At 51.4% G+C, this 27,504-nt stretch overlaps 1 protein-coding gene across 5 annotated transcripts; it reads right to left on the bottom strand.

Annotated features, from left to right (window-relative positions):
- Positions 1-991: 991 nt before the first annotated feature.
- On the bottom strand, positions 992-27,038 carry ESPL1 (extra spindle pole bodies like 1, separase). 5 transcript variants are annotated; one of them, XM_054444373.2, is made up of 31 exons: positions 26,887-27,038; positions 26,442-26,534; positions 25,204-26,265; positions 24,807-24,911; positions 24,521-24,641; positions 22,443-22,579; positions 20,319-20,512; positions 18,503-18,742; positions 18,135-18,279; positions 17,752-17,890; positions 17,400-17,539; positions 15,505-15,639; positions 13,008-13,127; positions 12,199-12,370; positions 11,379-11,507; positions 11,098-11,254; positions 10,469-10,578; positions 7,825-8,813; positions 6,403-6,772; positions 6,045-6,206; positions 5,441-5,654; positions 5,151-5,341; positions 4,533-4,660; positions 4,276-4,398; positions 3,631-3,786; positions 2,763-2,933; positions 2,535-2,639; positions 2,230-2,345; positions 1,966-2,049; positions 1,653-1,817; positions 992-1,357 (listed from the first exon to the last, which is right to left on the bottom strand). In XM_054444373.2, the coding sequence occupies exons 2-31, from the start codon at positions 26,520-26,522 to the stop codon at positions 1,156-1,158; spliced, it is 6,363 nt and encodes a 2,120-aa protein (XP_054300348.1). In that variant the 5' UTR covers positions 26,523-26,534; positions 26,887-27,038; the 3' UTR covers positions 992-1,155. The 5 variants fall into 5 exon arrangements, with proteins under 5 accessions (XP_054300348.1, XP_054300350.1, XP_054300347.1 ...); XM_054444375.2 differs by having other exon boundaries at positions 26,912-27,038; XM_054444372.2 differs by having other exon boundaries at positions 26,883-26,990.
- Positions 27,039-27,504: the final 466 nt, after the last annotated feature.

Raw genomic sequence — 27,504 nt, 5'->3', positions numbered from 1 at the left:
ACGCCTGTAGTCCCAGCTACATGGGAGGCTGAGGTGGGAGGATCGCTTGAGCTGGAGAGTTGGAGGCTGCAGTAGGCTGTGATTGTGCACACTAGCAACAGAGCTAGACTCTGTCTCTTAAAAAAAAAGGTTTCACCATGTGCTATATGTGAGGGATATGTGAGAGTGTAAGATATTTGCTTCCCTTGAGCTTAACAATTAATTGGAGAGAAAAACCACACTAGAACTCCACAGATCCACAGACTCTACTGCTAAAGTTACACATTGGTAAGTGTAACAGGTGTATATGGGCAGACAGCAGTAGCCTTTAACATCTACTTAGGAGGCAGGCAGGGCAACTGAGGCATTAGAACTAGTGCCATGGCTGGGCGCGGTGGCTCATGCCTGTAATCCCAACACTTTGGGAGGCTGAGGAGGGTGGATCACGAGGTCAGGAGTTCGAGACCAGCCTGGCCAATGTGGTGAAACCCTGTCTGTACTAAAAATGCAAAAATTAGTGGGACGTGATGGCATGTGCCTGTAGTTCCAGCTACTCAGGAGGCTGAGGCAGAATTGCTTGAACCCAGCAGGCAGAGGTTGCAGTGAGCCGAGATTGCGCCACTGCACTCCAGCCTGGGCAACAGAGCAAGACTCTGTCTCAAAACAAAAACAAAAACAAAAAACAAAACACTAGTGGCACTCCAAAGATACCTGAGGCAGGAAGACAGGATGGACGGATAGTACCTGGCCAAAACACTCTCAAAGGGTCTATCACTATCCTTCGTTGGGCCTGTCTCTACTTAGCATTTTGATGCCCCTTTCTACTCCAGATTTGTCTGCTGAGGCCCAGCCAGGCCCAGCACGCTTTGTCCTGTGTCTTTGCCTTTCTTCCTTAGGCACTCAAACTTGATCTCCTGTAACCTGTTCCTGTCAGCTTACAGTACCACATAGCAGGAAGGGGGCAGTCATGCCGTGTCTTTAAATGTTCTCAGATAAACTACGCAAAACAGGGTTTAAATGATGTATCTTTATTATATTGAGGTTGAATCAAAAGGAAATGTTTCATATAAAACACTGGGGAAAATTACTTTAAAAGAGTTATCCTAAGGATTAAATCTAACCTTGGAGGTAGAACAGTTATGAGGCTTCTAGCATCAATAAGACAGCTCCATGGGGTTACCGCAGAGAGACAGGCAAGCCATAGGCTATAGGTGCAGCCCCAATAAGATACTTGAGTCGGGGAGCTTGGCGGGCCTGGTTTACATAGTAGAGAAGGGGGGCCCCTGGGCCCGCTCCAAGCCAGCCCTGCAGCAGAGCTTCCGTGTAGCGGTCAATGTCACGGTCAGTCACATCCCAGAGATTACCCAGAAACAAGGGGCTGGGAAAAGAAAAGGAAGAAATACAAAGTAAGAGCTCTAAAACAGAATACATAGGAAAACACCATTGGTGGTGGGGGTGGGTGAGTGGAGAAGATTGAACCAATGAGAAACTCCTTTGGCCCTTGGTTACAAGAGAACAGAAGGGAGCTAAGGGTTAATGGTCCAGGCATGCCAGGGAACTAGGATAGGAGGAAAATGGGGCACAAGAGAGGCAAGATTCAGACCTGGGAAAGAACCTGGGGTGAGGGCAGGAGTCTTAATGCCCTAGGATGGGTTTTGCCCTTGGAGACTCACCAACCAGCCATGATGTACTTGAGCACAATGCCAGCCCCCTCCAGGTTTCCATGCACAGCCAGGGCCGCACTGCTACAGCCAAACAGCAGGGCCACTGCCCGACAGCTCAGCCGCAGGACAGCCTGCCCGTCAAGGAAGCGGGCACCAGCCCCATGCCCTGCATAGCTAAGGCAGAAGGAGGTAAGATGAGTCTTGAGCTAGCAGTACCTGGCCTCTGCCTGTGTCTCCAGAGGCTCTCAAGTCCCAAAGCAACCCATGGTGATACCATCCTCAGGACTGCCCCTCTCCCCACATCCCTGCCTTAAGCACTCACATATACAAATCATGCTTTGTCAGGGCTTCTTGCACCTGTTCAGGTCTTGGCACCTCCCCAACCACTCCTCTCCAGCCAGCTTCACTGCAGGGAAAAGGCGGGTGTGAGAATAGGGAAATGCATGGCAGGGGTGAGGTGGCAAAGACGGCAGAGGGATCATTAGATAGAAGGTGGGCTGCAACAGCTGTTTCTGGAGAAAAGGCTTGTTGCCCCTGTATGTTGTCTACCCTTCCCCACTCCTCTTCTTGTCTTCGCACCCCTGACCTGCTGAAATTGGCTCGAAATTGCTCCTCTGTGCTTGACAGGTTATTGTGAGGGTTCAGGACATAGAAGGTACTTCGCGGATTCACCCCTTGACTCAGCACTGGCGAGGCCCCATACTGAGGAGGAGACACTGGCGATTAGGATGCTTGTCTCACCAAGAGGCCCAAGCTCTAACAATCTCAGCCCCTTTCCATGTCTGAGCCATTCCTAGGACCCTCTCCTATCTTCTCAGGTTTCTCTGCCCTTCTTTGTTGAGGTTTTCGCCAATCGCCAGTCATCCCCAGACACCACTCCCTGAACCCCACCTCTTTGATGATGGAGTAGCTGAGTAGGAAGCGGAAGGAGGGCAGCCGGGTGACAGGCAGTGCCTGGAGGCTGGGCATGCTTTCCCACGGCAGCTTCTGCAAGTCCTGGGCAAAAAGCACTAAGAGGTTACTGTCCCCAGCCAGGTATATGCAGAAGTCAGAAGGGGCATGGGGATGAGTTGGTATTCACTCCCCACTTGACACTGCCCCTCTGCCCCAGCTCCTTACCTTGTCTAGGACCAAGACAAGGTGGCTATTGCCTGGTACTGTCAGGCCCTGTAGCCGTCCTACTGCCTCATTCAGGAGCTCCTGGGCTCGCTCTGGCTGGGTTGGGCACAGCCCGTAGGCCAGGGCCTGAATGTCCTGAGGGGTGAGGGCACCGGCACCACTGAGCATGATCTGCAGGGAAACAGTGGTGGTGAGCACCATCTTCATTCATGATGGCTGCTGGGAAAGGATTAAGTCCAGTTTCTTCCCTTTCCCTGCTTTCTCTTTTTTTGACAGAGTCTTGCTCTGTTGCCCAGGCTGGAGTGCAATGGCGCAATCTCGGCTCACTGCAACCTCCACCTCCCGGGTTCAAGCGATTCTCCTGCCTCAGCCTCCTGAGTAGCTGGGACTACAGGCATGTGCCACCAAGCCCAGCTAATTTTTGTATTTTTAGTAGAGATGGGGTTTCACCCTGTTGGCCAGGATGGTCTCCACCTCTTGACCTTGTGATCCACCTGCCTCGGCCTCCCAAAGTGCTGGGATTACAGGCGTAAGCCATGGCGCCTATCCTTTTTTTTTTTTTTTTTTTGAGATGGAGTCTCGCTCTGTCACTCAGGCTGGAGTGCGGTGATCTCAGCTCACTGCAACCTTCGCCTCCCAGGTTCAAGCAATTCTCCTGCTACAGCCTCCCGCGTAGCTGGAATTACAGGTGCCTGCCACCACGCCCAGCTAATTTTTGTATTTTCATAGAGACAGGGTTTCACCATGTTGGCCAGGCTGGTCTCGAGCTCCTGAGCTCAAGCAATCTACCTGCCTCGGCCTCCCAAAGTGCTGGGATTACAGGGGCAAGCCACTGGGCCTGGCCCCCTTCCCTGCTTTCCTCACTCACTTTCAGCAGAGTGGGGTCAGGATATTTCCAGCCACATTCCTGTAGCAGCTCCTGTAGGCGGGAGGCCTCCTGGGCAGGGCCGGGCTCCTCACTGGACGGCAGCAGCAGCCCCTTCCAGCAGCCCAGCACAGACTTCTCTAGGGAAGCGATGAGAACCTGAATGCAGAGGGCAGACCCTTCAGTCAGAGAGGAAACCGAGCTTCTTTCTCACAGGCACTGACATTTTGGATATGAGAAAATGCGTTTTCCAATGTGCATGTCTGTCTTACGTATCTTTCTGTTAGTCATAGAAGGCAAGAATCTAGAAACTTTTTTCATTTTCTGAGACTGGGAGAGTATAGACTATTATCTATCCCTCTGTTGTGACAAATATGAACAGGTGGCAATGAAAGCTAAAACTGGGAAGCTGATAGTTGGGTTTAAGTCCTTTTTTTTCTGCGTATCTTTAAATATCCATTCCCATATATTCTTCAAGTTCTGGGCTCTGAAGTTCTCCCCAGGTGACATATTTTTAAATTTAGGTCTACACTTCCAGAAAGGATTTGAAGTGGCTTTAGCACTGACCCAGGCCCTCTGGTAGAGAAGACACTGGGACCCCCTGGGTCATTCCTAGGGCAGGCCTGACCCCACCCCAGGAGCACACACCTCCATCCTGTGGTCCAGTGCCAGCCGCCCCGTCCACCATTCTCGCTTGTCAGTACAGCTGCTGTTCTCTTTCTGTGCCTTCTGGATGGCATCGAATTCATTCAGGACTGAACGCAGAGGAAGCTTTGGGAGATGGGGCTGTGAGAGCTCTGCTTGTCCACGTGATCACCATCTCTCCCTCCCTCAACAAAGAATGTGAGCAGCTTGATCCGAAGCCCAATCCAGCCCAACTGTGCTCCATGGCCCAGGAATCCTACCTTGTTCTGGCCAGTGGGAATCTGCACACTGACTGGGGGACTGTCCTTTTCCAGCCGGGTCAGCAGGAGGGTGTTGCCCACGGTTCCGGGCTGGAGGGTGGCCAGGGCCAACACACACACAGTCACCCCTGACACACAGGATACAGCCAGAATCATTCAGCTGTTAAAGGAATTCCCTTCCCTGTCTTGGGCACTCAATCCCTATTCATCACTCAAGACAACATCAAGAAACCTTCCCTGGTCACTAGAGGTCAAGGTGCTCTCCCTTGCTCTAATAGCTCCCTGTGCACAGAGACCATGACTTGTACTTTGTGTCCCTCACAACAACTAACAAAGTGAGGCACTCAAATCATGTGAATATGTTTCATGTTAGCACAGAAGACCCCAGTCATCTGAACTCACCTCTGAGGAAAGACACTGAATTTGCTGGTAATTCAAAGTTGAGGTTTAAAAAAAACAACAAACCTTCCTGATTTAAGATGCTAACAGGTGAAAAGGTATGACATAAGAGTCATAAATCTACGTAAACTAACCAATGCCTAAAACTCCTTCACCCAGCTCCTAAGTAAGAAGATGCAGAAGAGGACAGAGGAGCCGGCCAGAAGCCTGCCCGCGTACCACTGGGGATCAGAGCCAGGCGCTCCTGGAAACTCTCCTTTTCAGGCTGGGGGAAGTGGCCAGATCCCAAAGCCCTGAAGGAAAAGAGGCGCTGGATGCGGGCCAGGGGGACATCTCTAGGCGTCTCCTGAAGGCTCAGCCTCTGCAGCTGGTCTGCTATTTCAAGTGATCCTCGGTGCTTCTGGGTCTTGCTGCAAGCAACACAGGGAGGGTGAGGTCTCATTCCTTCAACGTCTGGACCTTCTCTCTAGTCTGCCCCAACAGGAGTCTTGGGGATGGTCGGCACCCACCTGAGCTGTCTGTGGAGGTGGGTGAGCAGCTGGTGGCGACACGTGATGGAGACAGACTCGGTGACAAGGAAAGCAGTGGCATAAGGATCCCGGTGGCCCAGGCACAAGGCCAGGAAGCGGCAGAGGTGGGCATAGAGCCCACTAGGAGGACAGTGACTAATGCCCCGGAAAGCAACACTCAGGGAGTCACAGATGGAGTCCAGGGTAGAAAGACCTAGAGGAATGTCAGGACACTTGGTACAGCTGAATTCCTTATTTCATAGTTGATAGGAACTTTCCAAGAAGGAAGAGTCCCTGTCTCATCTCCCACATGGCAAACAGCAACTACCATTTATGAAGGGCAATGTGCCAAGTGGGGTGCCATGCAACTAACAGGCATCAACTTATTCCACCATGGCCCCTAAACCCCATTTTTACAGAAGGAATAGAAGCTTGGAGAGGTTAAGTGACCTGCACACAGCTCATAGACAGAGTGCTGGGGTTCAAACACAAGTTCAGAGGCTACTGGATCCAGATCAGAATCCAGCCTGGAAAGACAGAGGGGTCAAAAGCCCTAGAGACTCAGCCCTCTCCAAGTGACCAACGTCAGGGGTCGCATATTCACCAGTGGCTACGGGGGCTGAGGGGAGCCGGAGCCGAGGACCAAGGTCCTTGTCACTGTCCTTGTCTGGGCATGGGCTGGGCAGTTCCTTCTTGCTGGAATCCAGCCTCAGCAGCTCCCATTCTCCAGAAGCTGCCTCAGGGCCCGGCGCTGGAGCCTTCCCACCTGGGGAGAGAGCAGGCCTTTTTCACAGTGCTCCCTCCCCCTGCCTTTCTCTTTGTTCTTCCTTCTGTAATCCACTCCCTTAGAGTCGGCAAAAGAACATTCTTCCTGTACTTCCTTGGCAGCACTTACTGCTTGTGCTTTGCCCCAGAACAAACCCCCAAAACATGCACCTTCCACCTCACCCTTGCTGTCCTACCTGAGGCTGAGTCTTCCCCATCAGAGCCCCTGAGGATCTCAAAGCTCATTTCTCTCCAGTTGTCAGTCAGTTCCTCCTCAGGGATGGTCCTCATGATCTCAGGGCCAGGCCTGGCCTGGTCATTGGCCCTCCGGGGACGCTGCTCCTCACAATGTCTTGATGCCACCTTCTTGGCCCTCCAGCTCCTGCCACTCAGGCCAGGGTTCCCAGGGGCACTACCTGGGGCAACCACGGCATCCGTCTTTAGGCTCATACCCTTCCTTGCTCGCCCCCGGCCCCGGGAAGCAGTGCCCCGTCTCTTAGCCTCCTCTGCCAGCCAGGCCTCAGCTGAGACAGGGTCTTCCAAGTCACTGTCATCACTGAAGTTCACCTGAGATGAAAGGGTGAAGGGCTAAGAGGTCTTCAGTGACAAGACACCTTGTGACAGCAGGTGGCGTAGTGGAGGCACCATCAGGCACCATCACACAGGACCCTGGACGATTTCAGAACTAACTTCTCACATGACACCCAACACTCTAGATCAGGGGCAGCGACTCTTGGGTGTGGAAGGAGGGAGAAAATGAGGGAACAGAAGGTGGGATGAAAAGGTAAAAGGAACATTAGAGTTAAGGAAAATGTCTGTCTGAAACAAAGGGAGACTTGGAACTAGGTCTTGCTGTGAAAGATGTTGGCCTGGCGCAGTGGCTCACGTCTGTAATCCCAGCACTTTGGGAGGCTGAGGCAGGCGGATCACCTGAGGTCAGGAGTTCGAGACCAGCCTGGCCATCATGGTAAAACTCCGTCTTTACTAAAAATACATAAATAAGCTGGGTGTGGTGGCACCCGCCTGTAATCCCAGCTACTCAGGAGGCTGAGGCAAAATTGCTTGAACCCGGGAGGTGGAGGTTGCAGTGAGCCGAGATCACACCATTGCACTCCAGCCTGGGCGACAGAGTGAGACTCCGTCTCAAAAAAAAAAAAGAGGCTGAGCACGGTGGCTCACGCCTGCAATCCCCAGTACTTTGGGAGGCCGAGGCGGGTGGATCACGAAGTCAGGAGATCAACACCATCCTGGCTAACACAGTGAAACCCCGTCTCTACTGAAAATACAAAAAATTGGCTGGGCGTGGTGGCAGGTGCTTGTAGTCCCAGCTACTCGGGAAGCTAAGGCAGGAGAATGGCGTGAACCCAAGAGGCGGAGCTTGCAGTGAGCTGAGATTGCGCCACTGCACTCCAGCCTGGGCGACAGAGCGAGACTCCGTCTCAAAAAAACAACAAAAAACAAAAAAGCAAGATATTGGGGTACTGCAGATAGCAGGAGATTAAAGTTCCACTAGGCCCTGCGGAGCTATTCCACAGGGACACCTGCTGTATAAAACACTCTCCTCCAGGACTAACCCCATCCAACACCATCACCACCACCTAGCAACAGTCCCACCTCACCTTGAGGCGCGTCTGGACTCTCTGTTGTACCCTGGGGGCCTGGGGAACTTCAGGCTTGCTCTTTGTAGGGCAGACTTCCTCAAACACCGTGAAGGGGACATGAGGGCCAGCTTGCCTGATTCGGCCTGGGGGTTTAGGTGTGCAGGGAAGTCCTCTACCTTCCAGACCTTTCTGAGAGGTATTATTGAGGCTCAGGGGAGCAGAGGCTACCTTTTGGCGCCCTCGTCCAGAACGTTTTTGGCCCTGAGTCTTAGAGGGCTCTGAGCCAGGGACACTTTTTATTAATGGTGGCCGCCAGCCCCAGGAGCTTGCAAAAAGTTGGGTAGTACAGCAGCTGAGGCCAGCTAGCTTTGTGAGGGCCCAAATCAAGAGCAGGCTGGCTCGCCAGGGCTCTAGGTGGGGTATCCGTGCTGCTACAAACTTCAGCCCTGACTCTAGAACCTTCTGCAGGCTCTTGTTTGATGGCTGGCTCAGGCCCTCCAGTGCCAACAGTGTGTATGCTTGAGCCAAGATCTCATCCAAGAGGCTTGGAACCAAGGAGGGGGGTGTTTTATGATTCAGGGAAGCTTGGAGAGCTTGGGTGAGGCGCTCGGCGGCTTCAGGACAGCCCTTCAGCACGACCTGCAGCAGATCCAGACCCTGGGCCTGGTGGCCCATGGCCAGCCTCACCCCTGCCGTGACCAATACCCAGCGCAGACAGACTGCTGTGAGGACAGGGCTGGCGCAGAGCGAGCAGTCACAGGTGGGTGAATGGGACAGGAAGTTGGGTATGGGCTGGGGCTTGGTTTTCAAGACTGGGGAGGAGTTTGTAGAAGGTGCTATGGGGCCAGGCTCCTTGGCCACAGTGGCCACCAGCTCTAGAGCAGGGCCTCTTAGGAAGAGCTCCTCCTCTGGGAGCTGTGGAGGACAGGGGACCTGGGCCTGCTGCTTCCCCTTCTGCAGGTGGACCTTCTTCACAGAGTCCAGGTGCTGAGTCACCCCACCAAACTCTGGGGAGAAGGCAGAACAAGAATTACAAAACGGGGAGAAATGGCATCAAGCACTTCCTGAGCGACCTTGGGGCCCAATTCTCTAATATACGTGTTTTATATACGTATGTGTATATATATGTGTATATAGATATGTATTACTGTATAACATATCAAATATTAGTATGGCTTATTATTTTTTAGGTAAAATCTTTTTTTTTTTTTGAGACTTTTTTTTTTTTTTTTTTTTTTGGGGGGGACTACAGGCGCCCGCCACCACGCCCGGCTAATTTTTTGTATTTTTTAGTGGAGACGGGGTTTCACCATGTTAGCCAGAATGGTCTCGATCTCCTGACCTCGTGATCCGCCCGCCTTGGAGGTAAAATCTTTGTTTTCTTTCCAACCAATAGTGGATCAAATGCAGGCCACAAAGCCCCTACACCTGCAGCTCAGGGGCCACATGGCTGAGAAAAGCAGGCTGGCCCCAGCAGGCCCACACCTGAATCCTGCCTCCTACCCTGTGACCCTGGCCCCAAACATTGACTTCTCAACTTTCTCATTTAACAAATGAAAATAATCTGTGCTCCCACCCAGCTTTATGGGGTCTAGTGTGGGGCAAATGAAGTACTAGAAGTATATGTGATTGAGGAGACAAAATGTGCCATCAATGCAATGTTTTATTATTAGCTTCAGCCCTCCTGAGGATATGTTTGTGCTACTCAATACAGTAGCCACTAGCCATGTGACTACTGAGCACACGAAGTGTGGCTAGTGTGACTGAGGACCTGAATTCTGAATTCTAAATATTATCTTTCTTTCTTTCTTTCTTTTTTTTTTTTTGAGTCAGAGTCTCGCACTGTCACCCGGGCTGGAGTGCAATGGTGCGATCTCACTCACTGCAACCTCCGCCTCCCAGGTTCAAGCGATTCTCCTGCCTCAGCCTTCCAAGTAGCTGGGATTACAGGTGCCCGCCACCATGCCTGGCTAATTTTTGTATTATTAGTAGAGATGGGGTTTCACTACGTTGGCCAGGCTGGTCTCGAACTCCTGACCCCATGATCTGCCTGCCTCAGCCTCCCAAAGTGCTAGGATTACAGGCGTGAGCCACCGAGCCCGGCCCTAAATATTATCTAAATCAAATTTAAATAGCCAAAATGTATTAGGAAGCACTGAAAACTAGAACTAGGGTAAGTCTGGGACAGGCTCTCTGAAAGAGGGAGACCAATGGTTGGACTAAAGTCAAGGGAATGTTGCCCTGGGACCAGAAGTCAGTATCTGATTAAAAAGGGAACAAAGCCTGGGCGCGGTGGCTCACGCCTGTAATCCCAGCACTTTAGGAGGCCGAGGCGGGTGGATCACCTGAGGTCAGGAGTTTGAGACCAGCCTGGCCAACATGGTGAAACCTCGTCTCTACTACAAATAAAAAAAATTATCCGGGCGTGGTGGCACATGCCTGTAGTCCCAGCTACTTGGGAGGCTGAGGCAGGAGAATCACTTGAACCTAGGAGGCAGAGGTTGCAGTGTGCCAAGATCACACCACTGCACTCCAGCCTGGGTAATAAAGCGAGACTCTGTCTCAAAAATAAAAAAAGGCAACGGAACCTTTACATAGAAAGATGTGCTGTAGTGTGTGTCATTTCAGCACCGCCTATGGTCATGGGGACATGGCTGCTCACCTGTGCAAGACTCAAGCAAGAACAGAACCTGCTGCAGGTCCGACTGACAGAGATCAATGTCATTGCGGGCCAGCTCCAGCTCGCCCTTCAGCACCAGGAACAGGGCACACCTTGTTGAGAGAGGAGAGGAGAACCAATCAGAGGAATCCTTTGTTTTCCTGGAGAGTCTTTCTCTTTGCCTCTTTCCCAGGCCGAGCTACCTCAGTCCTTCCCTGCCTCCAAAAGGCATTCACTCCCTTAAGCTGACTTAAAGGCTCCCTGGGGAAAACCCTCTACACTTCTTTCTAATCCCAACTCTCCTTGTGCCTTGGGACAGGATTTCCCAAACTGCATTCCTCAATAAAAGGATCCTGTGGGAAAACATTCTTAGGGAAACACTGTACACTAGATCTCCCTTTTGGAGATTTGCAAGGCATATCCGCATACTGAAGGACACGAGAGTCCTACAGGAAATAAAAACATCTAATCTTGATTAACTCAGCATTTCCCACTTATTTAGCTGTGGAATGCCTTTTTCCACGAATGCATCTAAACATAGCATGTAATCTGTGGAACAGTTTGGAATCCATGTTCAAGGGTGCATGGCACTTTGGTGCCATCATTGCCATACCCTCTGGCCCTGTACTCACTGGCGTGGTATCTGCAGCTTTGTTGTAAGTTTTAGGGCCTCCAAGCAAAAGGCCTTGGCTTCACTCACGCTACCCAGGCGGCCCAGGTGGCAGACCAGCTTCTCTGAGCAGCTCAGCACCTCTGAAAGAACCTGCCATTTTTGTACCAGATTTTCACCTGTAGCAAAAGAGACAAGACCAACATCACTCAGCCACAGTGTGGATCCTCTGGAGAAAAAACCACAGCCCTCTCATATAGCCTGTCCATTCCAACAGGGCCCTGCTGTCCTCCCCAGACTCACCATAGTCCAAAAACGATGTCTCCACAGCTGCCTTCTGAGTTGAGAGAATGTCACTGCCCATCAGCAGGAGGATGATGCTTCGGAGGAGCTTATGGGAGTCTATGAGAGCTATCTCAGGCGTCTGCCAGCCTGTGGTGGTGGGGGGTGAAAAAGGGAGAGGATGCAGCCAGAACTTCACCACCTTCAGCTACTAAGGCAGCAAAGCCTGCTTCCCATGCTTCCTTCTGTATTAAGGCAGGCAGAGCTAATCAATCTCATAACTCCTTCCCTCTGAGATCCCATGGGGTCTCAGAATCCTTTCAGCTGGCTGGGCGCAGTGGCCCAAGCCTGTAATCCCAGCATTTTGGGAGGCTGAGGCAGACGGATCACCAAAGGTCAGGAGTTTGAGACCAGCCTGGCCAACATGGTGAAACCCCATCTCTACTAATAATACAAAAATTAGCCAGGCATAGTGGCACATGCCAGTAATCCCAGCTACTCAGGAGGCTGAGGCAGGAGAGTCGCTTGAACCTGGGAGGCAGAGGTTGCAGTGAGCTGAGATTGCACCATTGCACTCCAGCCTGGGTGATGAGCGAAACTCCGTCTCAGAAAAAAAAAAAGAAAAAAAAAATTCTTTCAGGCTAGTATTCCAGGCAGTCACCAATTGTTTAGAGTCAGCAGGCAAACTGAAACCCATCTGCTATCCCAGGCCTACTCTGTGCAGGTTCTAGGTAGGCTGGGCCACATAGTTAGCTGGCAGAGGGGATGAGGTTTGAGAAGAGCTGACAGCAGACAAACCATACATGTCATCCAAGGGGGGTCATCCACCCTATTCTTTCACCTTGGGCACAGAGCTGCTCCCACAGGGAGTGTGAGAGGCTGTTTGACGGGAGGCTAAGGTAAGCTGCCACCAGCTGCAGGACCTGGACACGCAGCAAGTACCAAGCCTTGGAGGACTTCTGGAGGGCAGGATCCCGAAGCACAGACAGCAGCAGAGAGACACCCTCAGTCACCTGAAGGAGAGAAGGTGCCAGAAGAGGCAGTAAGTGCAGTCAGGCACTCCAGAGCTTGAGAGGCCCTGGAGATTACGTGGCCCCATCCCTGAAGGCCCTGGGTATTAGAAAGATTTTAGAATTTTCTGAATATTTGCCTGGCTTTGGAGATCTCCCTGGACCTAGGCAGAATGTTCCTGACCCTGAGAAGCAGTAACAGTTCCTAGCTTTGCCCTCACCAGTGACTTGTCCACCAATTTAGGAATGATAAAAACATAGAGAAGAAACTAGAGCATGAGAGGGCAGAAGACGTGCCCAAGTCACACAACTAGTTTGGGAGAAAACTCAAGTCTTTGCGATCCCCTGGATTTCTAGTCCAGAGCTCCCATGCCTTCCCAGGATCACTGTTGTCCCAGCTTTTCGTCACAGGACAGGCTTTCCCCCTTGCCCCTGAAGAAGGAAAAGGACTGTATCTCTACCAGAGGAGGACTGGTGAGCAAATCGCTGGCGAGGGCAAGGCTAGGAAATATGCTGCCTCTCAGGGTCAGGAACATACTACCTAGCTCCAGGGAAATCTCAAAAGCCAGACAAATATCAAGAAAATCCTAAATTCTTTCTAATACCCAGGGCCTTCGGAGATTAAGAAAGTGAGAAATACCTTCTGGTGAGTCCAGTAGAGTTGACTTCGAAGCAGATCACAGGTCAGGGAAAGGAGCAGGTATGTGTCAGTGGTCTGATTGAGATGCTTCAGGCGCGATGCTGCCTCTTCCAGGTGTAACTAAGGAAGCAATCAGAGGGCACATGAGGAAAGGCAGCCAGGCTCTTCAAACGAAAGTGGAGTAAATAAGGGTGGCCACGTGGCTCACACCTGTAATCCCAGCACTTTGGGAGGCCAAGGTGGGCAGATCACCTGAGGTCAGGAGTTCAAGACCAGCCTGGCCAACATGGTGACACCCCCCCGTCTCTACTAAAAATACAAAAATTAGCCGGGCGTGGTGGCACGTGCCTGTAATCCCAGCTATTCGGGAGGCTGAGGCATGAGAATCACTTGAACCCGAGAGGCAGAGGTTGCAGTGAATGGAGATCGCGCCACTGCACTCCAGCCTGGGCAACAGAGTGAGACTCCGTCTCTAAATAAATAAAGAGTAAAGCATTTACAAGCAAAATGTTCAACATGTCCAATAAATATTACATTATTTCAGATATTATAATCTGCATAGGAGTTATTGATTCACTCTCTAAAATGTCCATTTAACACTTGGTTAACCACTTTTTTTTTCAGGACGGAGTTTCGCTCTTGTTGCCCAGGCTGGAGTGCAATGGTGTGATCTTGGCTCACCGCAAGCTCTGCCTCCCGGGATCAAGTGATCTCCTGTCTCAGCCTCCCAGGTAGCTGGGATTACGGGCATGTGCCACCATACCTAGCTAATTTTGTATTTTTAGTAGAGACGGGGTTTCTCCATGTTGGTCAGGCTGGTCTCCAACTCCTGACCTCAGGTGATCTGCCCGCCTCAGCCTCCCAAAATGCTGGGATTACACGTGTGAGCCACTGCGCCCAGCCTGGTTAACCACTTTTAGATTAAAGCTATATACAGAGTAAGCAGTAGCTGGGCACGGTGGCTCATGCCTGTATTATCAGTACTTTGGGAGGCTGAGGTGGGAGATCACTTGAGCCCAGGAGTTCAAGACCAGCCTGGGCAACATAGTGAGACTCTGTCTCTACAAAACATTTAAAAATTAGCCAGGTGTGGTGGCATGTACCTGTAGTCCCAGTTACTCGGAAGGGTGATGTGGGAGGATCACTGGAGCGCAGAAGGTCAAGGCTGCCATGAGCCATGATCATGCTACTGCACTCTGGCCTGGGCAACACAGTGAGACCCTGTCTCAAAAAATGAATAAAATAAATTTAAAAAAATAAGCAGGCTGCTAGGCGCAGTGGCTCATGCCTGTAATCCCAGCACTTTGGGAGGCTGAGGCAGGTGGATCACAAGGTCAGGAGTTCGAGACCAGCCTGGCCAATATGGTGAAACCCCTGTCTCTACTAAAAAGACAATAAAAATTAGCTGGGCGTGGTGGCGCATGCTTGTAATCCCAGCTACTCGGGAAGCTGAGGCAGGAGAATTGCTTGAACCCGGGAGGCGGAGGTTGCGGTGAGCCGAGATTGAGCCACTGCACTCCAGCCTGGGTGACAGAGTGAGACTCCATCACACAAAAAAAAGAATTACTATATTTTGGCCAGATGCGGTGGCTCACGCCTGTAATCCCAGCACTTTGGGAGGCCAAGGTGGGCAGATCACCTGAGCTCAGGAGTTCGAGACCAGCCTGGCCAAAGTAGTGAAACTGCGTCTCTACTAAAAATACAAAAATTAGCCAGGCATGGTGGCAGGTGCTTGTAATCCCAGCTACTACTCGGGAGGCTGAGGCAGGAGAATCGCTTGAACTCAGGTGGAAGTTGCAGTGAGCCGAGATCGCGCCATTGCACTCCAGCCTGGGCAACAAGAGTGAAACTCCATCTCAAAAAAAAAAAAAAAAAAAGAAAAGAATTACTATATTTTGTAAATGGAAATGACACCACTAAAAACAGATGCTATAAACAGAATGATGTCTTCTGTTTCCAAAGTCAATATACTAGAGTGATGCAAAAATAGTAAGAGTGAGATATTTTGTGGCAAAGTTATCCAGGGGTAAACACTGCAGCCGTAAGTGCTGGCAAGTATTATTGGGGCAAAAGGGAACAGGGTTAAGCAGGAAAGAGATTAGATCACATCTGTGCCTACCAGTGGTCGTTAAGAAGACGAAGCAGAAAAGGGAGAAACTGGAGGCAAGGAGACCAACCAGGAGACACTGTGATAGCTTTACATGAGCAATGAAGCATCAACTAGGGCAACAGAACCAGTTAGGAAATACAAGACTGGCGGTAGGTTCCTGCAGCAGTCTGTAAACTTAAAGAACAACTGGTTTTGCAGGAAGGACAAAGATGACTCCCCTTCTTACGGCTGCCTCCAACTGCTCCACACTCCACAATTCTCCAGCCAGTTGTGGTGGTAAAAGGCCGAGAAGCTGCCCCTTTGATATCCTGTCTTCTCAGAGAAGAGGTGGGCCGCTAAAGCTACGGGCCCCCTGCAGTCCCCAGACTAGGCTGGTTGGGCACTCACCTGGGCATAGCTGGGACAGCCGAGGGTCAGGAGGAGCTGGGTGATGTGGCAGGAGGAGCCAGCTGCCTTCGAGTGGTCCTTCAGTCTCTCAGAGACAATCCGTAGCAGCAGGAGTACCTCCAGAGCCTGCATGGGCTGGTCAGCAGAAGCAGCCAAGTTTACTCCACCCCTGCTCAAGCCTCTATTTCTACCCTCTGCTCCCCAGCCCTTTGGGACCTTGGACTGTAGTTTGACCTCAGAGTCTGGGTGGAATGAGGTTACCCAGATGAAGCAATCATCACCCTGCCCCTACTGTTTTAAAGCCTAGATGCCATTCATCATCAATAGCCAGGATTTTCTGAGTTCTTACTATGTGCCAGGCACTGTGCCCAGGCTTACATGCATCAGTGCATTTAACCTTCATAACAAGTCTAATCCCAATTTTACAGTACAGGAAGCTAAGACTCACATGGGTTAAGTTGCTTGTCTAAGTTCACATAACAGGTATGTGGCAGAACCAAGTCTCAAATCTAGGGCTGAGGTAGCTTCCCCTGCTAGAAATATGGTCTAATAGCTCATAGTTAACAGCATGTATAAAGGCTTTTTTGTTTGTTTGTTTCCTAATGTGGAGTCTAGCGTAGAGCTTCAGGAATTTTGTGAAACTCCCTGAAATAAGAATGTACATGGCCTTATAGGCCAGGCACAGTGGCTCATGCCTGTAACCCCAGCACTTTGAGAGGCTGAGGCAGGCAGGTCACCTGAGATCAGGAGTTCGAGCCCAGCCTGGCCAACATAGTGAAACCCCATCTCTACCAATAATACAAAATTAGCAGGGTGTGGTGGTATGCGCCTGTAGTCTCAGCTACTCAGGAGGCTGAGTGAGCCAGGAGAATCGCTTGAACCCAGGAGGTGGAGGTTGCAGTGAGCTGAGATCACGCCACTGCACTCCAGTCTGGGTAACAGAGCAAGACTCTATCTCGGCAGGGGGGGCGGGGGGGAAAGCTGGGTGCGGTGGCTCATGCCTGTAATCCCAGCACTTTGGGAAGCTGAGGCAGGTGGATCACCTGAAGAGATCAAGACCAACCTGGCCAATATGGTGAAACCCTGTCTATACTAAAAATACAAAAAAGTAGCCAGGCGTGGTTGCGCGCCTGTATTCCCAGCTACTCAGGAGGCTGAGGCAGGAGAATCACTTGAACCCAGGTGGCGGAAGTTGCAGTGAGCCCAGATTGCGCCACTGCACTCCAGCCTGGGCGACAGAGTGAGACTCCATCTTGAAAAAAAAAAAAAAAGAAGGCACACATAAGAATGTAAGAATGTAAAATTGTGTCTAAAGGCATCTATGTATTTTTCTGATAGGTAACAAATCATCTAATAATTAAAGCTAACTTTTTTTTTTAATGAAATAGCGTGAAACAGCATCTTGCTCTGTGAGTGCAGTGGCGCGATCTTGGCTCACTGCAACCTCTACCTCCTGGCTCAAGGGATTCTCCTGCCTCAGCCACCTGAGTAGCTGGGATTACAGGCACACGCCACCGCACCGGGCTGTATTTTTTTTATTTCTTGTAGAGACGGGGTTTCGCCATGTTGCCCAGACTAAAGCTAACATTTGAGCAGACCATTTACACAATACCTCTTCCATGCACTGCCGCACTGAATAATAACGCCACGAGGCAGTAGCATGGCCCCTATTTTAGAGATAAGGAAACTTGGGCTTAGGTTAAGCAACTTGCCCAAGGCCATACACTAATGAATGAGGGAGCTTGGATTTAAAATAAGACTGGTGATACAGCCCTGCGCTTCCATCATTGGCTTTCATGGCTTCTCAGCAGGATCACAGGCCAAAGAAGGCAAGGGAGCTGTTTCTGGTTTAGTCCTTGTTTATATGGGTCCCCCTCAATGCCCCACCCCATTACCTTTGCCACCAGCTGGTAGAGGGCTGCTAGGATCTGCAGTGAGGCTGCTGTCTGCTGGAGACACCGTACAGCTGGGGCCTGCCCCTTTGTAAGCAGCTCCTTCCACAGGGCCAGGGCTTGGTCCAGGCATTTGGACTGAGCTGTTAAGCCAGAAGAAAATGACTGCTGTCTCAGCATGAGCCATCTGGAGAGAACTTGCCTTCCTCCATAACATCCTCTGCCCTTTACGCCAACCTCCCACTGCTTCCACAACCTCCTACCCTACAAGGTCAGGGTTTCCCTCACCAGGGGTCCCTGTTCCACTCTTAGGAAGCCATGGAGATGCCCATGCCACACTCCATTTACCCCTCACCAGCATCTGCAGCCAGGTTGAAGGCAATGTTACTGTATAGGAAACGATCTTCCTGGAGTTTATCTTCATAGTTCAAGTCATTGACTTCAAATTCCTCCAAGTTACCAGGGGCCTGGGCTCTCCGATCCCGCTCGATGCCCTGGATGGGAAGATCGGGGTATAAAACAGGGCACAGTGGTGTGGGCCTATCGTCCTGGCTACTCGGCAGGCTGAGGTGGGAGGATTGTTTGAGCCCAGGAGTTCAAGACCAGCCTGGGCAACAGAGAGACCCCATCTCTAAAAATAAAAACAAACAAAAAAAGGGCTGATACCAACTTGTTGGGGGCCCAGGGACAGTAATTCCTACACCCAGTTCTGCTGAGCCCCACAGCAGCCACACTCACTTCCTGCATTTTGGCTTCCAGAGTACAGATGTAAAGCCACAGCAAGGCCTGTGCTTTATCGTCCAGAAGCTGATCTCTGGCCTGGGCCTCAGGCCTCACAGACTCCAGAAGCTGCAGGGCTTCCCGGATAGCATCCAGAGCAGAGCTGCAGGGAGAAGATGTGCTTAAGCTGGGCCTACTATGAGTATCTGCCACGGTGCCCTGGGAAGGGCTAGCTGCAGAACAGCTGGCCTCGCCCTTTGCATGCGCTCCCATGGCCACAAGATGAAGGGAGCACTCAGGGATGTGAAGAGGGAAACTGGTTCTCAAGAGGGTGAGAGGACCTAGGGCAAGGAGCAAGAGTGGGCTCCGCAGCTACTACTCCTTACCAGTTGGTCTGCTGCGTAAAGTCGTGGTAGCAGAGCACCTGAGCCAGTTCTACCAGGTGGGTGGCTCGTGCCCAGGCCCCGGCTGGTGTCTCCCCAGGGCTCAGCTCCAGGAGGTCACAGATGATGTTGAAGCGTTCCTGTCCAGTGTCGGCCCGCACCGCCTTGTAAGCCTGCAGCTCTTCCCTCAGCAGGAGGGCCAGGGTCTCCGGGTCCCAGCCACTGAGGTTGTCTCGCAGAGTCCTGAGACAGGGCATGCTCAGCACCAGGGTGGAACCCAGGAGGCATAAAGCCTCTGCTCCCATGCTGAGGAGCCCCAACCTTGGCTTGCTCAGTAGGTTTCCAGTCATGGCTTTAAAAATTTAAATCAGATTGCATTGCTCCTCTGTTTAACAAATGGCAGTGGGCTCCCACTAGGAATCATCTCCAAAGCCCTGACCATGGCCTGTAAGGCCCTGTGTGACCTGGCTGCTTCCCACCTTGGCCACCTTCATTCCATATGGTTCCCCATCCTATACCCCTATCCTACTGCCCCCAGCATGCTGGCTTTCTCAACATGGCCCCAAGTTTGTTCCCACCTTGCAAACTTTGTATTTACTACTCTCTCTGCAAGGAATTCTCTTCCTTGAGATTTTTGTTTGTTTTTTTTAGACAGTCTCACTCTGTTGCCCAGGCTGGAGTGCAATAGCGTGATCACGGTTCACTACAGCCTTGATCTTCCAGGCTCATGTGATCCTCCCACTTCAGCCTCCTAACTAAGTGTAAATAGACTACAGGTTCATGCCACCACATTCGGCTAATATTTTTTAAGTAGAGACAAGGTCTCGCTTTGTTGCCCAGGCTCCCTGAGATCTTTACAGAGTAGATTCCTTCACATCCTCAGGTCTCATCTATCACTTCTTCAAAAAGGGCTTTCCTAAGTAACCCACCTCAAGTTGCTCCCTCTTTTAGCAAATCAGTTTAATTGTCTTCATAGGGCATACATGAAGCCTGGGCGCACTGGCTCATGCCTGTAATCCTAGCACTTTGGGAGGCCAAGGTGGAAGGATCACTTGAGCTCAGGAGTTCAAGACCAGCCTAGGCAACATAGTGAGACCCTGTCTCTATTAAAAAAAAAAAAAAAAAAAAAAACAGACACAAAATGTACTTTTTAAAAATATCTCCCCAAGTTGAATATAAGCTCCATGAAAGCAAGACCACTGTCACCACTATACCCCCCAAGTAGCACAGTGGCTAGCATACAGTAGGCACTCAATGAATAACTAATAAATGAAGGAATTAGTCTTTTTCAGACATAAAGATGAAAGGACATGACCATGAGTACCAAAAGCCACCCTATCCATGGCAGAAACATGGTTGACCCCCTCCCCAACTCACTTTTTGTTTGAGACGGAGTCTCCCTCTGTCACCCAGGCTGGAGTGCAGTGGCACGATCTCAGCTCACTGCAACCTCCGCCTCTCGGGTTCACACCATTCTCCTGCTTCAGCCTCCCGAGTAGCTGGGACTACAGGCGCCCACCACCACGCCCAGCTAATTTTTGTATTTTTAGTAGAGATGGGGTTTCACCGTATTAGCCAGGATGGTCTCGATCTCCTGACCTCATGATCCGCCCGCCTCGGCCTCCCAAAGTGCTGGGATTACAGGTGTGAGCCACCGTGCCCGGCCAATGCCCAGCTAATTTTTGTATTTGTAGTAGAGACGGGGTTTCACCATGTTGGCCATGGTCTCAAACTCCTGACCTCAAGTAATCCACCCGCCTTGGCTTCCCAAAGTGCTGGGATTACAAGGATGAGCCACTGCGTCTGGCCCTCAACTCACTTTAGCTGTAGCTCCTTGTCTCCAGCCCTGGCCGCATCCATCTTGACCCGAACCCAGAAAGTGACTGGCTCAGCCATGTGTTCAGGGCTACAGGGTTGCAGGGCTGCCAGCCACAAAATCACCATCTTGCAGCCCTGGGCCTGTTTACCCAGTTTCTTCAAACTCTCTACTTGTAGCCGGAAGCACCTGTGCAACTGACCAGAGAAAGGGAACAGACCAAACTGGAGAGGAACCAGTGAGTGTGTATGGTGGAAGGGGATATGCATGCATAGGTACATATACCACATGAGGGGGCGGGGTTGGCAGGTGGGCCTCCTGAGCCACCCCCACCCAAGGCAGGAGACACCTAAGAATGAAATACTCTGAGTGCCTTCAACTCAGAGGCTGCAATCCACTCCACCCCTATGTTCATCATCCACACCCTTGAAAACCTGCTTCTCCTGTAATCCTTCTCAGCAAATGGCACTGCCTTCTCCTGAGTAAGAAATGTGGGGCCATCTCTGATGTTCCCTTCTCTCACTCTCCCTCCCGCCAGTCACCTACCAGGTTAATCCTTGGCTTCTTGCACCCATCCACTGCATTCCATCCCTCGTGCAGCTGCTTCAGTTCAGCCCACCCTTCCCTGCCTAGGATACTATAGCAGCCTGATTACCCAGTCTTTTCTCCTGCACTCCATTCATCACAGCAAAGTCAGGGAAATCCAAAATGCCTGTCTGCTGTCATGCCTCCACTTAAATCCTTTAGAGGCTTATCATCTCAGTTAAGATGAAACCCAAGCCCCTCTATGACCCATCTTGCTTGCCAATCCCGCCAACGCATCAGTTCACAGGTATTCTTGCTTAAGAACACTGGTTCTTGCCCAGTGCAGTGGCTTGCGCCGGTAATCCCAGCACTTTGGGAGGCTGAGGTGGGTGGATCATGAGGTCAGGAGTTCAAGACCAGCCCGGCCAAGATGACGAAACCCCGTCTCTACTAAAAATACAAAAATTAGCTGGGCATGGTGGTGCATGCCTATAATCCCAGCTACTCAGGAGGCTGAGGCAGAGAATTGCTTGAACCCAGGAGGCGGAGGTTGCAGTGAGCCGAGATCGTGCCACTGCACTCCAGCCTGGGTGACAAAGCAAGAGCAAGACTCCGTCTCAAAAAAAAAAAAAAGAACCCAGGTTCTCACTCTCCTTGCTCAAAGGACCATCTGGGGGATCTTTGAAAATATTCAGATGCGAGATGGAGTCTTGCTCTGTATCCCAGGCCGGAGTACAGTAGCACAATCTTGGCTCACTGCAAACTCCACCTCCTGGGTTCAGGCGATTCTTCTGCCTCAGCCTCCAAAGTAGCTGGGATTACAGGCACATGCCACCACGCCTGGCTAATGTTTGTATTTTCAGTAGAGATGGGGTTTCACCATGTTGGACAGGCTGGTCTCAAACTCCGGACCTCAGGTGATCCACCTGCCTCAGCCTCCCAAAGTGCTGGAATTATAGGCGTGAGCCATCACGCCCGGCAAACACTAGAGATTCTGATGCAATTAACTTGGGGCAGGCATTAGAATTTTCTTAAAGGTCACTCAGGTGATTCTAATGTGCAGCTTGGCTGGAAACCAGTAGCTTAGGACCAGGCTAAATATAAAAAGTGAGTCAGGCCGGGTGCGGTGGCTCACACCTGTAATCCCAGCACTTTGGGAGGCCGAGGCAGGCGGATCACCTGAGGTCCGGAGTTCGAGACCAGCCTGGCCAATCAACATGGTGAAACCCTGTCTCTACAAAAAATACAAAAATTAGCTGGGCGTGGTGGTGGGCACCTGTAATCCCAGCTACTTGGGAGGCTGAGGCAGGAGAATTGCTTGAACCCAGGAGGCAAAGGTTGCAGTGAGCCAAGATTGTGCCACTGCACTCCAGCCTGGGTGACAGAGCGAGACTCGTCTCAAAAAAAAAAAAAAAAAAAAAAAAAAAGAGTCAACAGTAAGTAACAGTACAGTGAGGTTTGGGAAACACTGTTCCAGATACTGGTGCCAACATGCTGCTATTAACCCCCCACTCCAAGACAGGGTGCTGGCTAGGCCCTTTCCTGCTCCCCCCACTCCCCAACCACATAAGCTCCTTTCCTGCACCTCTCATTCCCTTGTACCTTCTCAGGAGGCACCTCAGGATAAGTGCCTGGCTTCACCAAACCCAGGTGCTGACAGAGCGGCTCGGAGATGGCACAGGCCTCGGCATAGAGCTTGTGACTATAGAAGCTGTAGGCCAAATTACTGGTGTAAGAAGCTGCAGGGGAGAAAAGGCACAATTGACCATAGGAAAGGCTCCCACCACCCTCTCCTCCTGGAGAGGCAGCAGAGATCAGCTGGATCTGTGGTCAGTTCAGCAGCTTCCAGATCAGACAGGAACCCCTACTGCTAGGAATGAGGAAGGGGCAGCTCTCCCCTTCCTGCCCCAAATAGGCCCATGCCCTTCACACCACTCAGCCCATCTGCACTTGTTTTACAAACCAGACCCCTCCTGCCTCAGCACTGGCTGTTTCTTCTGCCAGGGATGTTCTTTTCCAGGAACCCACATGGCTGACTCCCTCACATCCTCCAGGCCTTTGCTCATGTCACTCTCTCAATGAGGTCTACCCTGACCACCTGATTTAAGGTGGTAACTTGCCCCCCATCATGCACCTTAGACTCCCAATTCCCTTTCTTATCCTGCTCTGCTTTTCCTTTCCCCATTTCTTATCACGTTCTAGTATGTTGATAATTCACTTATTTACTGAATCTGTTTATCTTTCCCCCCCAAACTAGAACATGGCTCCATGAGGGAAAGAATCTTTGTTTTGTTTACTGACACATCCAAGTACTCCAAATAGTGCGTTGCACACAGTGAGTACTCAACAAATTTTTTTTTTTTTTTTGAGACAGAGTCTTGCTCTGTCGCTCAGACTAGAGAGCAGTGGAGCGATCTTGGCTCACTGCAAGCTCCACCTCCTGGGTTCACGCCATTCTCCTGCCTCGGCCTCCTGAGTTGCTGGGAGTACAGGCGCCTGCCAGCACGCCCGGCTAATTTTTTGTATTTTTAGTAGGGACGGGGTTTCACTGTGTTAGCCAGGATGGTCTCGATCTCCTGACCTCGTGATCCACCCGCCTCGGCCTCCCAAAGTGCTGGGATTACAGGCGTGAGCCACTGTACCCGGCAACAAATATTTGCTGAATAAATGATAATAACTTATTTATGCAGCTTCTTGGCCATCAACGTAGATGACTGGGAGAAAATAAAGTCAGTCTTCAGTACTCTGTGGGAAGAATTCTCCTTTTTTTTGAGATGGAGTTTAGCTCTTGTTGCCCAGGCTGGAGTGCCCTCTTGCCCAGGCTGGAGTGCAATGGCGCAATCTTGGCTCATTGAAACCTCCACCTTGCAGGTTCAAGCAACTCTCCTGCCTCAGCCTACCAAGTAGCTGGGATTACAGGCATGCACCACCTTGCCTGGCTAATTTTGTATTTTTAGTAGAGACAGGGTTTCAGGGAGGCCAAGGCGGGCAGATTACTTGAGTCCAGGAGTTCAAGACCAGCCTGGACAATATGGCCAGACATCATCTCTACAAAAAATACAAAAATTAGCCAGGCATAGTGGTGCGCACCTGCAGTCCCAGCTACTTGGGAGGCTGAGGCAGGAGAGTTGCTTGAACCTGCAAGGTGAGCTCGGGAAGAGGGGGGCTGAGGTGGGAGGATCGCTTGAGCCCAGGAGGTTGAGACTGTGTTGAGCTGTGATTGTGCCAGTGCACTCCAGCCTAGGTGACAGAGCAAGACCTTGTCTCAAAAAAACAAAACAAAACAAAAAACAAAACAAAACCAGTTAAATATACAGAAAGGTCATTAGTAATGATTTCTGGATTTTGGTAAGTGAAGAAAAGGAAAAAAATAAAACATTAAAAAAATATAGAAATAAAAAAAATATTGAAAGGTCATAAGGTTGCAATATTAGGTACAACTGTTAATGCCAAGTTAGATTCCAGTCGAGGAAATAGTGTCTGCTGTTGTAAGTTAGCCTCATCACTTCTCTACTGGTGTTAAACACAGAGTAGCTGGTACTTATAAACATTTCTCTCACTGCCTCCTTGAACCATAAGGAACCCTCACAGTGGTCAGAACCATGTGGCAAGTACTATTCACCTGCCTAATGGGTGATGACCCTCCCACGAACTCTGTGCCTGGGACCCAGGGCACTAACCGGTCATCCCCATGTAGTCCGTCAGCTCTTGGCCCGACAGGCCCTCTAAGGCCTCCAGCATCCAGACAACGGTAGATTTACAACTCTCCACTAGTTGGGTCAGGTCAGCCAAATCAACTATCTGAAGGGACAAGAAGGGTTTGAGAGTGAGGAGTCATGCTGGGTCCAAGATGACCTCCACCGCACTCCACACCCAAAGCCAAGCAACCCCAAAGCTGTTTGAGGGCAGTGGAGCAACCCCAAACCCTATGAGCCTAGTCCAGGTTCCTTGATTCCCAGAAAGTACCTGACAGCCTTGGGCAAAGTCATAAACCACCACAGTGTAGAGGTGAAGTCCCTGAAAGTATATCTGAAGAAAAGACTGCTGTTGCTTGGAGGAGCCCCCATACACCTGAGGAAGGAAGCGGAACGTCGGTATGAGGAGGAGAGATAAAGAGGGCTCCAAGCTGAAGACTGACCCGGAGTCCTGGAGAGCTGACAGAGCCCAGGGAGCACGAGGAAGGACATCCAGAAGGGCCACTGCCCTCTCAGGATAGACTAGGCTGTTTGCTGGCTCGCTAGGCACAGTCCAGAGAGCAGCTTAACAAGGAGGGAGCCAGGACTTCCAGATCTTGCCAAATACCCTAGGCTGGTAGTGAGTCCACAGACCACGTCCCCACCCTACCTCCAGGTCCTTAACTCACACCATCATCCCGTAGCTGCTGCAGAAGAGAGCAGTACCCTCCAAGAAAAGCAAAGAGGCTCAGAATGGCATCAAGTCTGTAGCGCCTCTTGGTGCCTCGTTCCAGGCCTGAAAGGAAGAACTGGCAGCTCTCATACAATGCCCGAAGTGGGGGTGATGGTGCCTCCATACTCTTGCTCAGGACAGCTGATGCCTTGATCAGAAGCTTGGCCACTGCCTGAGGTCCTTCCTCCCCAACCTGCAGCAGCTTAACCCCCAGCTGACATAGCTGAAGGCTAGGGGCTAGATTGGTGTTCCTTAGGTAACTGTGAGCCTTCTCCACTGCGCTGATGGCTCTGTCATGGTGGCGGCTCCAGCAAAAGCGACGGCAGTGTTCCAAGGTGAGCTCCAAGAGGCAGAGGGCCCTCTGGGGAGAAAGAAGCCCAGAAGAGCTCCCTCTCTCACCCACCAAGGCTCTGATCACGTGCCTGGAGAGCAGGTCATCTAGGAAATCAGCATCTGCTTCATTTAGACCATGGCCACTGGCATCAAATAGCTGATGGGCAGCTACCACTCGACAGGCTGTTGGAGAAGCAAAGTGAGGAACCTCACAAGGGGTACTTTCATCCTCCAAGAGTACTAGGAAGCTCAAGGCCTTCAGCCGAGCTGCAAATGCAGCTCGCCGTTCCAACAGGGCTTCTGCCCCCTTCCAAAGCAGAGAAAAGCTGCCCCGAGCCACGGCCTCATAGTCCTGGGGAGCAGCCTCGCGAGAGCACTGCACCAAGCAGGCATGGAGGGGCTGAGCAAGGCGGATTGTGGCCTCTGGGCTTCCTTGTGCAGCAGCATTCCGCAGTAAGACGAAGAGAATTCGTTCCAGGTAGAGGGGAGGACGCTGTGGGGTAGACACCAAGTAGCCATCACAGGCCAGCTCTGCCAGCTCCAGCAGGCTCCCCAGATGCCTAGGGCAAGCTAGCTTAGCAGTCAGCTGCTGGTTGCAAGCCCTCAGGATGGCATCACAAGCTTGTCTCCTCTCAGCATCAGATCGGCTGCTGGGAAAACCAGCTGGAGGGTTGGACAGGAACTCCTAGGAGTAGAGAAAGATATGAACGGGGCTAGCAAAGGCAGGAAAGAGGTAGAGAAAGTAACTAGAAGTAAGGTTGCTCAGAGAGGGTCCCCTACTTATCCATCTCTTCAAAAGGCAAACACAAAACAGCTCAGTTTGGAAAGCCAGGTGTATCCCGAGCCAGGCAGCACCCCCACCTTCAAGTCGGGCAGCAACTCTTCAGCCTCCTTCCGGCTGCTTAGCAGAGTCCCAAAGTTGACTCTTTTGAAGCTCCTCATGACACCGGAGAGCTAGGGAAAAGGAGACCAATTAGAGAAGATCGTTAATGAAGCTAACTGGAGGAAGGGAAGAGGGCTGAAGGTCGTGGAAGGAGGCAAAGAATCACATCAGAAATTTCATCGGGGGGAAAACCCACGCCAGGACGCCGTGCTCCCGTTATAAACGGACGATTCCGCTCTTCCTTCCTCCGGACAGATCCCCGACCGCACTACCACACCACTCGCCGCGCTACCTCAGAGGCCTCGGCCCAGCCCTTCAGCGGCCCGGGGCCGTCCCAAGGCCTCCCGACACTCCCTCCAGGAGCCACCCACGCCTCTCTTCGCGTCCGCGCGAGGGATCCCCTTCACTTCGGCACGTACTCACGCTCACGAGTCCCTTCCGGCCTTACCGCCCCAGAGGTCACCCTCTTTCCTAGGTACAGGACTTAACCGCCTGACCAGTACTCCGCGAGGATCCAAAATGTAACCTTCGTTTTCCGCGCCAGCCCCTCCTTTCAAATATCCGCGGCTGCCAATCAGCGGGCGCGGCGTAACGCCGGGCGCGCGGCACGCTGGGAGTTGTAGTTTACCCGCCGCGCTGCGCGCTCCCGCAGCGCCCTGGAGGGTCTTGCTGCTCTGTGCGTTAAGGCATCTTGGGGGTGCGGGTTTCCCCCTTTTTTCCAGTCAGAGCTCAGTTTCTCAGCTACCTGTCGCTTAGTCGCTATCGGTAATGCCACCCCTTTTCCTCCTTTATCTTCAGAGCTCAGGCAAGAGTTTAAGTTTCAAGAGAAGAGAAATAACAACAAAAAGAACTTAGGAACTCAAGCGGTTTGGGTTACTAGAAAAAACGGGCTTAGACTTCTATGATTTTTTTTTTTTTTTTTTGGATAGGGTCTTGCTCTGACACACAGGCTGGAGTGCAGTGGCGCGATCACAGCTCACTGCAGCCTCTAACTCCCGGGCTTAAGTGATCCTCCCACCTCGGCCTCCCAAAGTGCTGAGA

This window comes from Pongo pygmaeus, chromosome 10 (genome assembly GCF_028885625.2).
Source record: "Pongo pygmaeus isolate AG05252 chromosome 10, NHGRI_mPonPyg2-v2.0_pri, whole genome shotgun sequence".
Taxonomy (NCBI): domain Eukaryota; kingdom Metazoa; phylum Chordata; class Mammalia; order Primates; family Hominidae; genus Pongo; species Pongo pygmaeus.
The sequence above is the reverse complement of the archived record's forward strand: the minus strand, read 5'-3'. Positions and strand labels throughout refer to the sequence as shown.